Below are 15,030 nucleotides of genomic sequence, written 5' to 3' on the forward strand. Positions count from 1 at the left end.
CATGGTGACACCCTCATGAGCAAGGAACATTTATTTTCTCCCATTACGTGGGCCATCACGATAACCGAGCTCTCCCAGCTGAAACTTCCAGGTCATCATATCACATGTGCACCTCGTGCCCCTGACCGGGTCGGAGTCCGCCGCATTGCACCACCAGCTCCTCGCTTTCAGTGGAAATTTCGCGGCCGAATTTCGTTTCCGCGGCGTTTCCTACAATGCGCATCTCCTGACCCAGAGGAGACCAGCTGGGCGGAACCGGCAGCTCCGTCCATTTCTGGTGGGCCGCTCCAGTGCCGCCTCACGGGTCACGCAACGTCAGCGGGGAATAAGGAGCCCTGAATGTGACTCCTCCGGCACGCCTCTGCACTCCGCACCACGCAGTGACTCGGGAGTGTGCAATGTCTTATTAGTATAAATGACAGCGCCAGACGAGAACAGTATGAGGTTCATTGTCATCAGAGCCGGGAATATGTGGGTAGGTGAATCCGAACTCGGGCCGGGTCAAATCCCGGCCGAGTGCGAATAAAAGCCGCACTGACGCTTCCCGTCCTTACGAACCCAGGCCAATTCCATTCTTTCTTTAAATGGAGTCAGTTTTAGCAGCTCCAGGGAGAAAGACGCCCAACAGATCAGAGTTGCCTTTTGCATAATTATCAAGTAATCGCCCAAAAACGTACCTATATTTACCTTCCTGAACAGTTATAGGAGTCGTTCGTGCTAACTGATAGTCTCAAAATTTATGTGAAGACTAGAAGACTATGTGAAGACGGTAGAAGTCATACTCAAAAGCTTGAGCTTAGAATTGTACAATATTGATTCAACCTTGCTAGATAAAGGCAATTCCTTTCACCATGATGAATAGACGCATTGTTGTATTGGTCGGAAGTTGAACGGTGACTGAGCAAGCTCTGACAATTTCTCCGATGATTTCAACCCCTGATTTCATTTCAGCGCTAATTTCGTATGACCACGAACACGTAGCCATTCTTTTATGATCACATCCACTAAAATCGTAATTGGGTTGACCGTAAATTTTCTAAAAAGCTGCCCGTCCTCCTCACAAATCACACTATCACTGACAGTGGGCCGGCCTGTCAGTCGGCCGTTGACGGCCTGACGAGCCGCCACATCGGACAGATCAGTCTCCGCACTGACAGTCTGTCAGGGTTTGACGGCTCACTCGCCTGGCCAGCTGAGCCGCGGCGAAACTTTGATGGACTCAGCCGCTCTGAAGTACCGTGCACAGTGTGCAGCAGGATGACAAAAAGAACGCTATCAGCTTTGTTTGAAAATCATATCGCAAGACATACCACTTCAATCAAGCGGTGAGTCTATGTCTATTGGCCACTCGGCGTTGGACAATAGGGAACACCTGCGGCGTCCTCCGGCCAGTTTCCCATTTTTATTGATAACGTAATGAATTCGGACTCTGTACTGTGGCTTTCGGCAGAGACCATTGGTATACCCGATACCGCCTTTTCATTTCTACCTACAGAAATGGGTATTTGATTGCTTGATTTGTTCACGATCTGCAGCAATGAACAATCCCGTTATTTTTTTCGCCGTTCGTTGCTCATCTAATCAGCGATCGCGCATGTCATACACGGATGGATCCGTTTGCAGAAGAACAAAGTACAGCGCGCAGTACAGCGTACAGCCGCTGCAGCGGCTGGCAATTTGTTGAGGTGGGCTGTTGAGGATGCCGTGTTTAGTCATTGACAAATAAACAAATGCTGAAAACAAAATTACAACCCAAAACAGCGGCACCTCTGGCGCCATACTCGCCAGCAACCGTACAAAGCTTAACCATCTGCCGTCTGCGATCCCAAACTTCAGTCTACACAACATAAAAGTCATAAAGCAGCTTGCTGTGTATTCCGAAACTGACGTCAACAATGGCACATCAAGCCGGCGACTGGCGTCTCACTGGCACACCAGTTTGCGTCAATCTGGCTTCTGATGATCATGGACTCATCGGAGTCTCGGACTGGCTCAAACTCTCATCAGAATAAGATCGGTAACATCGGAATACCATTCAGCGGTAGATAATAGATATACATCGGAGTAACAAATGTCAACAAAATGCATCGCACTCTGGGCTCGGGACTCTGCGTACGTGACAAGATGACGTGTGACGAAGCTGAATTCTGAAGACATTGACGCGGAGACAAATGTCTGCAGCATAGGAACGATAAACACGCATACATTATCAGGAAAACTTCGGCGGGGTTCAATATTTGAGCGGCTTCGTTTGATTATCGTTCGCTCTGATTGCAGATGGAACACTAGTCATTGGACATCGGAAATAATTGTCAAAAGAACGTCGAGGCACGATTTTCGTGGAAAAGAATCGCTATTCTGTCTTTGTAGTTACAGCACAATCTATCAAAAACGTTCACTCAATAGCCCGAGGAACCTAATGCCCAATGCGGACAGACGTAAAAGTACCAGCATGACGGGACTCGACAAAACAATATCAAACATGTGAATACTCGAGAAAATAATCCGATAGGCACGCAAAAGGAGCATCGGCATAGTATAGAAACTTGTCTTTTTGGGAGAAACTGTCTTTTTACAGACTAGACTACGTTATCCTATGAACACAATGTTATACGACTGGGCGTAGGAACGTTAAAAAGAAACGGCACTTACCGGGAATAGAGAACAAACACTTCAATAAACCTCCTTAAAACGAAGCACACTCGTTCACAAAGGAATCCAACAACCCAAAACCACACAGCCTTAGTACACAACTCAAGCTCTACAAAAGCAAATGTTAGCATTAGCATTAGCATTAATCCTACTGACGCCTATAAATCGAATGGCGCCTAAGCATGCCATTCTCATAACTACCAGCACAACGATCTTACAACGCTACCATTCGCTTGCAATATACATATATTCCCGACCGGGGCTGGGAAATTACATACAATACCCGCAATGGTTTTAAGTACTTGCGCATGATTGGCATAATTATTTGTCGGCCATTATTGACCGCGCATGGTACATCGCAAATAGATTTAGCAAGCATACATCCATATTGGTCCAAACATTGAAAGCACATAGTTGACGAGACAAATGCATGGAGAATTGGAACAAAACATATTGCATTGCATCGGAACTGCTCGAGTAAATATTTATCATGCAGTATATAATATCAAAAGGAAATATGGCAAGTTATTTTCCACTCTCCCCGGCACGCGGCACAAGGTTCCCAGCACAATCATCCTGCCTCGAAACCGTCAGCCTGTGCCCATCGCTCTGCCGGAGCTCAGTGGAAGGGCTCGTAGGTGGAGGGCTTCCTCCCCTCCAGCGCTGTCTCAGGCACCCTCTTCATCTCGGCCAGTGCCGGCCAGTGCTGCCTCTGGCGGCGCAGCGCGCGGCGCAGGTTCGCCAGCGCGGCGAGAGATGGCGCGCCGAGCGGCGGCAGCGGCCGCGGCGGCCGGCCCAGCAGCGGCGGCAGACAGGCGTCCGAGCCGACCACCACCAGCCGGCCGCCGGCCAGCGCGCGGAGGTGGTGGGTGACGTGCTCCGCCAGCGCGGCCGACTCCGGCGGCACGGCCGGGGCCAGCAGCAGCACCAGCTGCGGGCACAGCTGGTAGGCCAGCGGCAGCAGCAGCTGCGTCAGCAGCGCCACAGCCTCGCCGGACTCCCAGCTGACGTCCGGGGACGGCGACTCCAGCATCAGCGGCGTGCGGATCCGGTCCGCGCCCGCCCACGAGAGCTGAGAGAGGCGCAGAGAGACGCGGGGGTCAGCTGGAGGGCCGCCGAAACACACAGCGCGCTAAGGTGATTCGAGACAGAGCCCAGAGAAAGGACACTGGGTCACCGAAGGAGCCATTAAAACAAAGACCCGCTAAAGGATGAAGCAGAGGACAAGTTGAATGCATCGACGACAGGGGGCAGCAGCTGCAGCTTCCGCAGCCACTTGGGGTTGGCAATCACAGGACAAAAGACTCCGCGACTGCTTACCAGCGGCTCGACGGTCGGCGACAGTTCGGCGGTGGTCTTCTGATCGTGGTGCAGGTTCACCACCTCACAGCCGCCGCCAGAGATGGTCAGAACCACGGCCTCGGCGTCCGAGGGACAGGGCACCATCAGACCCCAGTCGGGAGCCACTGGGGGAGAGATAGAGGTGACATACAGAGGTCAGTGAGACTGGGCACCATCAGACCCCAGTCGGGAGCCACTGCGGGGGAGAGGTTACAGTCAGAGGTCAGAGACAGGGCACCATCAGACCCCAGTCGGGCGCCACTGCGGCGAGAGGGGTAGAGGTCAGGGTCAGTGGGAGGCTGCTTCATCCGATGATGTAGCTTCTATGCCGTCAACTTGCAACACGAACCGCAATACAAAAAAAAAACAGCTGTTCCGACTTCCGAGATATTTCGCATCAATTCACATTGAGATTTTCTTTATCTAAAACCTTTGCTGTCCCCTAACCAACCTCACGAATGATAACATAGTGGGTGTAAAATGTAAATACAACACGATCAGACAGCTCGCCCTAACCACCGACCAGTCCCCCGCGCCGCTGTCGCAGCCTTCCCACACTGACCGCAGAGTGGCGAGTCTCTCCAGTCGACCACCAGGAGGCGCTGACAGCGGGAGAGCGCGTGTCGCGCCGCGGCCGGTCCGTCCGGCTCGATACAGGCACAGAAGCCGGCCACGGCCCGATCTTCCAGCACGGCGTCAATGGCCTGGGGGTGCGGCACAGGGGCTGGTTATCAGAGGGCACTGACGTGATACACAGGGCGGAGGGGAGCGGGAGGACAGCAGTCTGCTGACCAGGGCTGAGGGGTGAGAAGAAAAGAAATCACACACAGCTTAAAAACAAAGAAAGAAATTTCACACACAGTTTGATTGATTGCGTGTTTGCAACTACGATAACTGAACAATGGAAGATGGGCATATAACTCGTAACATACACGCATAAACCAATAACGTTTGAACGTCGCGGCCCGTCCGAGTCCATCTGTTCCCTCCGTCTGACCTCAGTGATTCCATCTTCCTGACAGGCGTCTGCTCCGCCGCCGACCTCCAGGCAGCCCTGCATGAGCGCCGCCACAGACTCGGAGCGGATCACACTGTAGAGCAGGAGAGGGTTAGATGGGATATTGTACAGTCCCGTCCTCCAGCCAGCCCTGCATGAGCGCCGCTACAGACTCGGAGCGAATCACCCTGTAGAGCAGGGGAGGGTTAGATGGGATATTGTACTGTCCCGTCCTCCAGACAGCCCTGCATCAGCGCCGCCACAGACTCGGAGCGAATCACCCTGTAGTACGGTACGGTACAGCCGGGTAGGCGTCAGCGGAGTGTCGTACAGATAGGGGAACCAACATCTACACAATTAATTGTATACGTATTCAAAGCAAACATTCAATATGAACTCAATTATGTTTACTAATGCACACCGTACAAACGTGGTAATTCAAAGCGCGGTGACCTAAAAGGGCTTGGCGCTGAGCCACTCACCCGTTCATGGGGTTGGGATGATGGTGGTGCGTTTTGGCCACCACCAGACGACACGGGGCCACAGTTAGGTCGGTATCTGTGGAACGGAACGACCGTCACAAGCGGGCATTGAGACACCAGCAGATGACACGGCAAAACAGACAGATTCGTATCTGAAGAACAGAGCAAACGTCACAGGCGAGTACCAGTGACTGAGTTAGTCTGTATATACATATTACATAATGCTTACAGGGCAATTGCACTACCCGAAACGTCCACTGCGACCACTGCACTTCAGGGTCGAATGGGGCTATCATTCGGAGATTCTTTCCTCAAAATGCTTACGAAAACACCCACAGTGTTTACGCTTACACCCTTGACGTATCTACTGATAAACCAGTACAGTCCCGACAATGAGAAAACTCCCTTACACCACTAGTGGCGTTCGATCCGGTCCATCCTGCCCAATCGCGGCGGTGTTAACTGGGCGAGACACGGCGACACGGACCGGCGGGCGCTGATAATCGGACAGCTCAACATCCAATCGTTAAAGCCCAAACTACCGGATCTGCGTGCGGTGATCAAAGATGTATACGGTTTTCACATACTCGGGCTATGTGAAACTTGGCTTTCCACCAACACCCCGAGCCGACTGCTGAATGTCCCGGGCTATCAACTCTACCGCGCCGACCGCCCTAAACAGAGCAAGTTAGCGGCAGGCCACGGCGGTGTAGCAATTTTGGCGCAAGAAACACTCAAGGTTGTGATATTGCCCACACCAGTGACAGAAAATCAAGAACAGTCGAATTTGGAGATAATCTGGGCGCAGATACAGTCGGGAAATGGTCGGCAGATCCTGTTCGCATCAGCTTACAGACACCCCACCAACACGGTACATCAAGTAACTGCAGACCTAGATGACCTGAACGCCCAGTTAAACTACATGATGACAGCTCACCCACGCAAGCATGTGATACTGTCAGGTGACTTTAACGCGTGTCTACTGAAGAACAAATCACCGGGCGTCAGACTAATGGAAGTGTTGCGCTTGAACGGCCTAGTGCCTGTCAATTTGAAAAGGCCAACATACCGACCAGCTGCCTCATTGATTGACGTTATCGCAACTAGCCAGAGCGGAAACGTTGTGAGATCCGGTGTTACTCGGTGCCATTTAGGAGGCCCGCACGACTACACTAGGATAATGATACGACAAAACTGCAAGAGCCGCGCCCACAGAAGTGTCTCTATCCGAAAGCGTTGCCTGGGCAGCGTTGACTCAACCGAGTTCAATGTCTACTTGTCGCGCATTGACTGGAACGGGGTGTGGCTGAGTGGCAGCACTGAGGCGGCGTGGGAGTCATTTGTGGCCGTGTTTACCCGAGCCTTGGACACGGTAGCACCGATACGGCGAGTGCGGGTGAGACCACAGGGGGCGCTACCTGTGACCGCGGCTACCCGTGACCTGATGGCCAGCCGGCGCCGTGCGCTCACAGATACATCGGCCGCCGGACGCGAGCGGTACAAGGCTCTCAACCGCCAGTGCCGAGCCGCAATCAGGTCAGACGAGGCCTCCTATCTAGAGAATGAGTGCAAGAAAGCAGGTCCTGCAAAAATGTGGCGTGTGTTGAAGCCGATTATAGGCGACAAAAAGGGAGCTTGTGATGTACCGCACGTCACACCAAACGCACTAAATGCATTCTTCTCTCAGATGGGGCGAGAGACTGCCAATAGCGTGCCAGTACCGTCTCGCACCCAGCCGGTGAGACTGCCACGGGTCCATACCTGTCAGTTTAAGGTGGATACTGTGGACATTGATACGCTGATGACTGTCGTGCACAGCATGAAACCATCGACAGCCACGGGTCTTCAGGGTATAAGTGTGCAAATGATGCAGAAATTCTTTTATGGTATCGGGCCTGTCTTGCTCAATATTATCAACTCTAGTCTGTCTAGTGGCGAAATACCAACGGCATGGAAACATGCAGTCATCACACCGTTACCCAAAACACCCAAACCGTCGCAACCGTCTCAGTATCGCCCTGTGTCTGTACTGCCAGCTCCAATGAAAGTGATTGAGCGCGTCGTGCAGCAACAGCTGGCTCAATACTTCAGAGACAACGGTCTGTTCACACACCACCAGCATGGCTACAGGGCGTCGCACTCTACAGAGACCGCTTTAGCTGTAGTGACTGAGCGCATTTATCGAGCGATGGACGGAGGCAGTGTTAGCATTTTAGTGTTGCTCGACCTGTCTAAATGTTTTGACAGCGTAGACCACCAGCGATTACTCACGAAGCTAGCACTGTATGGCATCGATGTGACTTGGTTCGCGAGCTACTTGGCCGGCCACTCTCAACAGGTCAAAGTCAGTGCGGGTGAGGGAGAGCCGATCATGTCCGACACTTTACCCAATGACAGCGGTGTATCTGTATACCAGGGCGGTTCTCTTAGTTGTATTCTATACGCCATCTATGTGAATGATATTGGGCTTTACGTTGATGATGTAGAAGTTATTCAGTTTGCAGACGATACCCAACTTCTTATAACCGGACCAAAGAAACATCTTAACGCGATGATCACAACTCTCGAACGCGCTCTCGATCAACTCGCAAATTGGCTCAATGAAAACCGGCTGAAGGTCAATGCCGCGAAAACGCAAATGATACTTTTCGGAACGAGGGCGATGCTGAAAAACCAGCCGAAGATATCGGTAAACTTCTGCGGCACAGCCATCGAGGAATCCCGCGTAGTTAAGAATTTAGGACTTTATATGGATAGGCACCTGACATACGTAGATCATGTAGACCACGTGGTAGGAAAATGCAGTGGCATTCTGGTTGCGCTGACGCATGCAAAGCATAGCCTTCCAAAAACCTCGCTCAAGCCACTGGTCAGCGCTCTGGTTATGTCTGCCGTTAGATACTGTTTGTCCATCTATAGCACGTGCACAAAAACAGAACTCCATCGCATACAGAAAATCATACATTTTGGAGCGAGAGTGGTCAGCGGAAAGAAAAAGTTTGAACATATTTCTGGAGTGCTCAAAGACCTTAAATGGCTAACAGCATCTCAACTTGCTCAATACCACCGCGTCCAGATGGTCAGCAAAGTGCTGGCATCAGAGCTTCCCCAGGCATTACACGATATTATCACGGACGCAGACCGCCAGCACGAACACGACCACCAGACACGACAGAACAATCGGCTGAGACTACCAGCCATTCGAACAGAGACTGGTAGGCGCCAGCTTGCGTACAGTGGCGTACAAATGTACAATGATGTGTGCCAGGGCAGAAGAGATCACGACTCATTCAGGAAAGCACTCTACCGATTTGTACGGCGTGAACCGGACTAAAGAGTTAAGCCATGCGTGTATGCATGTGTCTCCAATTTTATGTGGATGGATGTTGGTGTGTGGTACATGTGTTATCCTATTTTTAGTGCAATTTTACCAACCGGACGTGCGCAAGTGAAAACCCGAAATTGTCGGATCTTGAGCGAAATAAATGTCTATGTCTATGTCTATCCCTTCACCCACCCCTGTTCCCACCCCACCGTCCCCTCCCTGTTCCTCACGCACCCTCTCTGAGCTGGTCGAGCTCCCGCCGGTAGCGCTCCTTCTCCTCCTCGCTCTGTACGGGACACGCGCCGATCGTGGGGTAGGTGGCGTCGGCGGGCGGCGGGTCGCCGCGGTACTCCACCACCGGTATGTGCTGGTCGGGGGCCGCCGACGCGCCGCCCCCGCCGCCGCCCCCGCCCGGGGCCGGGTGGTACGTGTCGTACAGCGTCAGGAAGCCCCAGCTGCGCCGCTGGGAAGACACCACGTTCAGAATGGTCTCCTCCACACTGAAATGTGGGTACAGAATGAGAGATTAGACAAGACAGACAGGACCGAGGGTGGTTCTCGTCAATACATTCGATGCCATGAGTTAAAACATGGCATCGAAAAAAAGTAACATCATGCGACGTTGGTTGTTAACAAGTCGTATGGATAAGCCTTCGACTTTTTCCCTCGCATCATCCCAGGTGTTGCCCTATAATTCCAAGTAAATGGGTCAGCATTTCCCTCAGCCCTAGCCGCTTGATACAATCCATCATATCTCTCCCACCAGCGTCTCTCAGTTGTCCTGCCGCCTCTCAATATTCCATCCTCTGGACGGACACACAGCGGTTCCCAGTCTGACCTGTCGCAGGGCGGCAGCAGGGCCGGTAGCGGCGGCGGCGGGTCACCCAGCAGCGCGCGCAGGGTGAGCGCGGCCGACTCGGCCAGCGAGGACAGGCAGTAGCCGCCCTCCAGAACGACGGCCAGCCGGCCAGACGCCAGGCTCATCAGAGAGTGAGTCAGGTGCGCGAAACAGGCCGGCGATACCCGCATCTCACCCTGGGGGTACCGAGCCGGAGGGGAAAGGTTAGAAGTCAACAGGGCGGCGGAAGAGGTGCAAGCGGTGGTACAGAGCTCAAAATGATACATTAATGTCAGGTAATGAATACAAAAGCTCTCATATATAAGCCGAAAGCTTGATGGATACACGCAAAAGCAGCGAATCAGATATGAACCAAATTGAAGAAAGTCAGTAGTTCAAAAGTCCATTGAAGCGTTCTTGCTGGGATAATCATTTACCTTATTAGTGATTATGTGCATTGTAAGCAAAACGTCACCGATCCCGTCACCAGAGCCGCAAAAAGTTGACCAGATTATTTAAAGCCTCACCTGGGGACATCCGATTGCCGCGTCGTACCCAGCCGAGACCAGCACAACATCCGGCGCAAACTGAAACACGACGGGGCAGACAGCGGTTCATACTTTGTCCTCATGTGTCAACTGCAGAGCAAAGGCTACACTCACAAACACGCACATACACTACTCTACCCCCTTTCTCCACCCTTTCCCCTCCCCTCCTCACCTCATAAGCGGCGGGCAGCAGTAGTCTGTGCCAGATGGCCAGGTAGTCCTGGTCCTCCATGCCGGTGCCATTGAGAGGCACGTTCCAGTTCAGACCCAGGCCGGGGCCGTCGCCCACGCAGTCGTACTCTCCTTCCCGCAGGCCGGGCCAGAACTCACCGTGCTCGTATCGGTGCACGGAAAAGTACATCACCCTGACAGAGATGTGAGAGAATAGTCACAAGGGGTGCCGCAAGAGGAGCGATGTCAGTCTCAGATGTTGATATACGCCCATAAGGTCCATGAACTATTCCTTCTCTGATGGTGAGCTGGTATAAAATCAATGCAGTTAATAAAAGTACTAGTTCACAGAAGGTGTACAATTGTCTGCAGAGCTACAAAAAGACACAAAGAATCTTTTCTCACAATGGATGAAGTCATTTCACTCCCCCCAAAAGTCACCATCAGCCCTGACCGACCTGTCGTCGTCATAGAAGGCGCGCTGGGTGCCCTGGCCGTGGTGGACGTCCCAGTCCACAATGAGCACCTTGAGCCGACGCTGGGCCGCGCGCAGTGCTGCCAGCGCCACGTTGTTGAAGTAGCAGTAGCCGTTGAACTCAGAGGGCCCCGCGTGGTGGCCCGGTGGCCTGAGAACCGGCAGAGGGTGGGGCGGGTTAGAGAACATGAGGATTGGAGATCGGGAGGGGTATCAAAGCTGGGGCTGAGTGATAATCGTACAGAGATGATAAATCCAGTTATCTGGTGATTTGGGATATGCTATAAATTGTGTGTGACGAATCTCCTCCAAAAAGATGCTGTAATGTCTAAACAAAACGATAAACATAAAGCCTACCATGGTGTATCATCCAATTCATAAAAAAACCAGTCGTTAAAAATCTACAGACACGTTTGTAACTCACCTGAACTCACATCCCACCCTTCTACCAAACCATTCATGTCCCTACCTTAGTGTCATACTAAACCCCGTTTTAACTCTATTCCGTATCCGATCATAGCCCCATCAACACTAGATGAGATCGGACTCGCAATCACCTCAGATAAACTTCCCCGTACCGTAATGTATCCCGCCCATAATCCTGATTAACCCACCCTGTGCTCGGCCCAGTCCCATCCCACCCCTAGATTGAAGCTTCCCGTTCCTCCTCCTCACCTGATAATCGCCATCCCGTTTCTGACTGTGCCGTCAATGACGGCATCCACCAGACTCAGCGTGGAGCCGGCAGACAGCAGCGCAGCCTTGTACGTGGACTGGGGTGCGGTGACGGGGCACAGACAGCGGAGGGTGGGGTGTTAGTTTAGCCGACAGGGCGGGGGAGAGTGGCACGGGACACTGCTAGAGACAGAAACACTGCACTCTAAAAAAGACACTCTGCATGTCTCACACCTGCTCTAAGTACTAAGTAGACACCGTCCAGCGTTCCAATGCACTCACCGGGTGAAAGAAGACGGTGTCGTACTTGGACGAGAGCTGTTGCAGCGCCTCGACGTCGCGACAACCACTGGTTCCGGCGGCCGTCGACAGATGGCTCTGCGTGTGAAACATGAGCAGCTCGGCCTCGGTGGCCGGCCGGCACGGGAGGCGTTCACAGCGCTCCATCAGACCGAGCTCCCGACACCTGAGGTCGGTAAATGGTCAGGTCACGGTCATGACTCATCCCACGGCGCATGACCTGCTGCGACTGACAGGTTACATGGCTACACGTTACGTTACATTTCACGACACCTGACATCGAGATAAAGCACAGATCAGCGGCCCAGTCGGTCACATCTGAAATACGAGACATGCTGATATGTACGAACTCACAATGAAGTGTGACCAAAATACGCATAAACCTGAAACCTCAATACAAAGTACTAGTACAGTGATCCTGTACAAAGCCCACACTCCCTGTCACCCAATCCTCACCTTCCCAGGACAGACCGCAGCCGCTCGGGACACTCCTCGAACTCGGGGTCCCAGAGACAGCGGTGCTGCAGCATCAGCTCCTCGTCGTAGAGCAGGCCCGTGGCGACGGAGCGCACCGCCGGGAACAGATCATCCATGGCCGCCGCCCTCAGCGCAACGAGATGACGAGTGGACTGACAGCTAGCGACCTTCCAGACAGTGAGAAAAACAAGTCATAACTCATAACAATGTCACAACAACATCCAGTCGGCATGTCGTGCTAAGTCGGGGTAGATTTCATGTCATTGGGATAGAAAGAGGTTGGAATCAATGGGGATACTGGATACAGCACGGGGTACTGATTGAATGAGCCCAGGGATTCTGGTATCGGTGGTAAAAATGGGTTATGAATCGGGTAAGGAGAAGAAAGTTGGGAAAAGGTTGTTAGTCAAAACATACTATCTCTTTAACACTACATTATACATAATGTATTCTCTATCGTTGAATATTTACAAAAATGCGGATTATCCCAATGATGACTATACGCTATCATCTATAGCAGTCCACTCGACACAGCTCCCACGCACCACCACAGGCAAACCACAACAGTACCACTCAGCCAGCGCTTTTATGCGGGCTCGGCAGGCGCAAACCCGCGTCTGCGACCGATTCCCTGAAAATCGAGATCATTCTCGCCGCTCACTCCAGCAATAATAAACAAACCCGGCAATAATAAACACGAGATGGGGTCAGAGTCCATACTAATCCCCACCGACCAGGGTGGAGCGGCCAGATTTGGAGTCCGGACAATTTCCGGCGAAAAAAAGCGACTCAAAAGTTATCAATTCAATATATTGAGGTATGGGGAGACTAGACACCTTACCTACCCTATCACCTATGCCCCTATGCCCTATTTGTGTTTTACCTAAAATCATTGGTTTTTCAGGTTTAAGATATGTAGTTCAAACGCCAATGAGCCGATATAGATTTAAACCAATTTGTTTAAACATACTGTTTCACGGTTCCCAGGATTTATGATGACATTCTTCAGCACGCCTGTAGGGCCTTTGATGGTGAACTGTTCTTGCGTGTGGCACGGCACATCGGGTATGTGGAATGTGGATAGCTTATGCTTCCTGGAATTGGTCCGTAGACATTGGACGAGGCATGTTTCTGGTCTCAGTAACCTAGACTATCAGATCCAGATGTCAACTAATCAGATTTCGACCAATGAGTCAGACCCTGTTTCAGAGCAGTAGGTACTCCAACCACCACAGACTCCTATGACCACAAGCTGACAGGGTATGCGAACTGCGGTGCTGGAAACTCTTCTACAGTAAATCAAACCATCCAATATGTTTGTGCTTCAGCAGCCTTCTCTGGAACTCAAAGCCACCAGTAAAAGTTACCTCATATCCAGGGCACAACAGACATACAAGGTAGATCCTTTAATGTCCATTATATCTACTAATTTTACAATCATATGACCATCCTCATAGGATGAGGATCCCTGGGATCCACATTCTGGAGTCTAAGATGATCAAAAAGAGTCCTTACTTATGCAAAGGAAATTTACACTACCTAGGGGTACATACTCTATGAATTAAACTTGAAATGCAGAGCACAATAAAAGCAAAAACTTGATAATCTTTGTAATGCAGGTAAATTTTGCACATTGGCATGTGCATCGTAACCCAATGTGCATAGCATCCTGGATCCTTGATATCACGCTTCTGAAACTGCAAATGTTATTCTTCATGGACCACAAGGCACGAGCATGTCAAAACACATCTACATCACCGACACATTTTTCGTCATGCATAAAACTTCCACCAAAAGCATCAATCAAGGTGTAAGAAAGCAAATACCCCTCTTTTCTCTATCTTGTATGCTTCAGCTTGGTTCATAATGAAAAAAGCCTTACTTTGAGGTCCTTAATTTCACTTGACTGAACACCTATAAAAATCTTGAGCCTCTTATCTCAATGCACCAGTGTCAGTGTGGAGCTGAGCCTCTACGTAGTGCCCGGTGACCGGTGTCAATGCCCATCCCCTATAACCCCATTCCTCCTTCGTTTGACCTCCACGCACGGACAGACACGCGCGCGCAAACGCAGCACCGGCCCCGGCCACAACTTTTGCTCTCGAGCATGCAAAGTTCATTACCGTTTCAGTCCCCGTTTCAGTCTGCCCCCCTCGAGTCTGCCCACATGCAAACCATGCACTTTGCCATATTTATGATATTACCTATCCTCTCCTCTGTCCCCTTACCTCTGATTTTTTTTTTTTTATAAAACAAAAACAAAATTGAAACAGAGACGTCGTCACTCACAAACAACCGAAGAGACAAGAAAGCAGGAATTTTGTTCAAACGCATCGTAAGCGATTGTAAATCTGGCTTGTGTAAGCCAATCACCACTCACCAGGCAATGCATTGAGTCGACTGTCGAGTTATTAACAATTAACATAGTGCCTTATTGCAGTGCCATTAGATTCAGTAAATAGCCTCGTTATTCATGAAATTAGTTCATCTGATATAAAAATGAATGAGTTTGAATCATAATTATATAATGCAAATGTTTCACAAACCGTCACTTGCGGATGGAGCTATTTACGAACATTATTAGAACATGGAATGATCTTGTCGACATTATTGACGCTAATGCTACAAAACAATGGCATGCACTGGGAGAGAGAGAGAGAGAGAGAGAGAGAGAGAGAGAGAGAGAGAGAGAGAGAGAGAGAGAGAGAGAGAGAGAGAGGAAGAGAGGAAGAGAGGAAGAGAGGAAGAG

At 51.1% G+C, this 15,030-nt stretch overlaps 1 protein-coding gene across 1 annotated transcript; it reads right to left on the reverse strand.

The window, feature by feature from the left end:
- Positions 1-1,856: 1,856 nt before the first annotated feature.
- Positions 1,857-14,339, reverse strand: LOC122392183 (polyamine deacetylase HDAC10-like). The gene is made up of 14 exons (XM_043386786.1): positions 14,164-14,339; positions 12,261-12,448; positions 11,787-11,970; positions 11,505-11,602; positions 10,813-10,980; positions 10,356-10,548; positions 10,163-10,222; positions 9,636-9,832; positions 9,032-9,297; positions 5,473-5,548; positions 4,991-5,084; positions 4,556-4,697; positions 3,973-4,118; positions 1,857-3,724 (listed from the first exon to the last, which is right to left on the reverse strand). The coding sequence occupies exons 2-14, from the start codon at positions 12,395-12,397 to the stop codon at positions 3,272-3,274; spliced, it is 2,214 nt and encodes a 737-aa protein (XP_043242721.1). The 5' UTR covers positions 12,398-12,448; positions 14,164-14,339; the 3' UTR covers positions 1,857-3,271.
- Positions 14,340-15,030: the final 691 nt, after the last annotated feature.

Source organism: Amphibalanus amphitrite, unplaced genomic scaffold (genome assembly GCF_019059575.1).
Source record: "Amphibalanus amphitrite isolate SeventyFive unplaced genomic scaffold, NRLGWU_Aamphi_draft 000473F_arrow, whole genome shotgun sequence".
NCBI classification, from domain to species: Eukaryota; Metazoa; Arthropoda; class Thecostraca; order Balanomorpha; family Balanidae; genus Amphibalanus; species Amphibalanus amphitrite.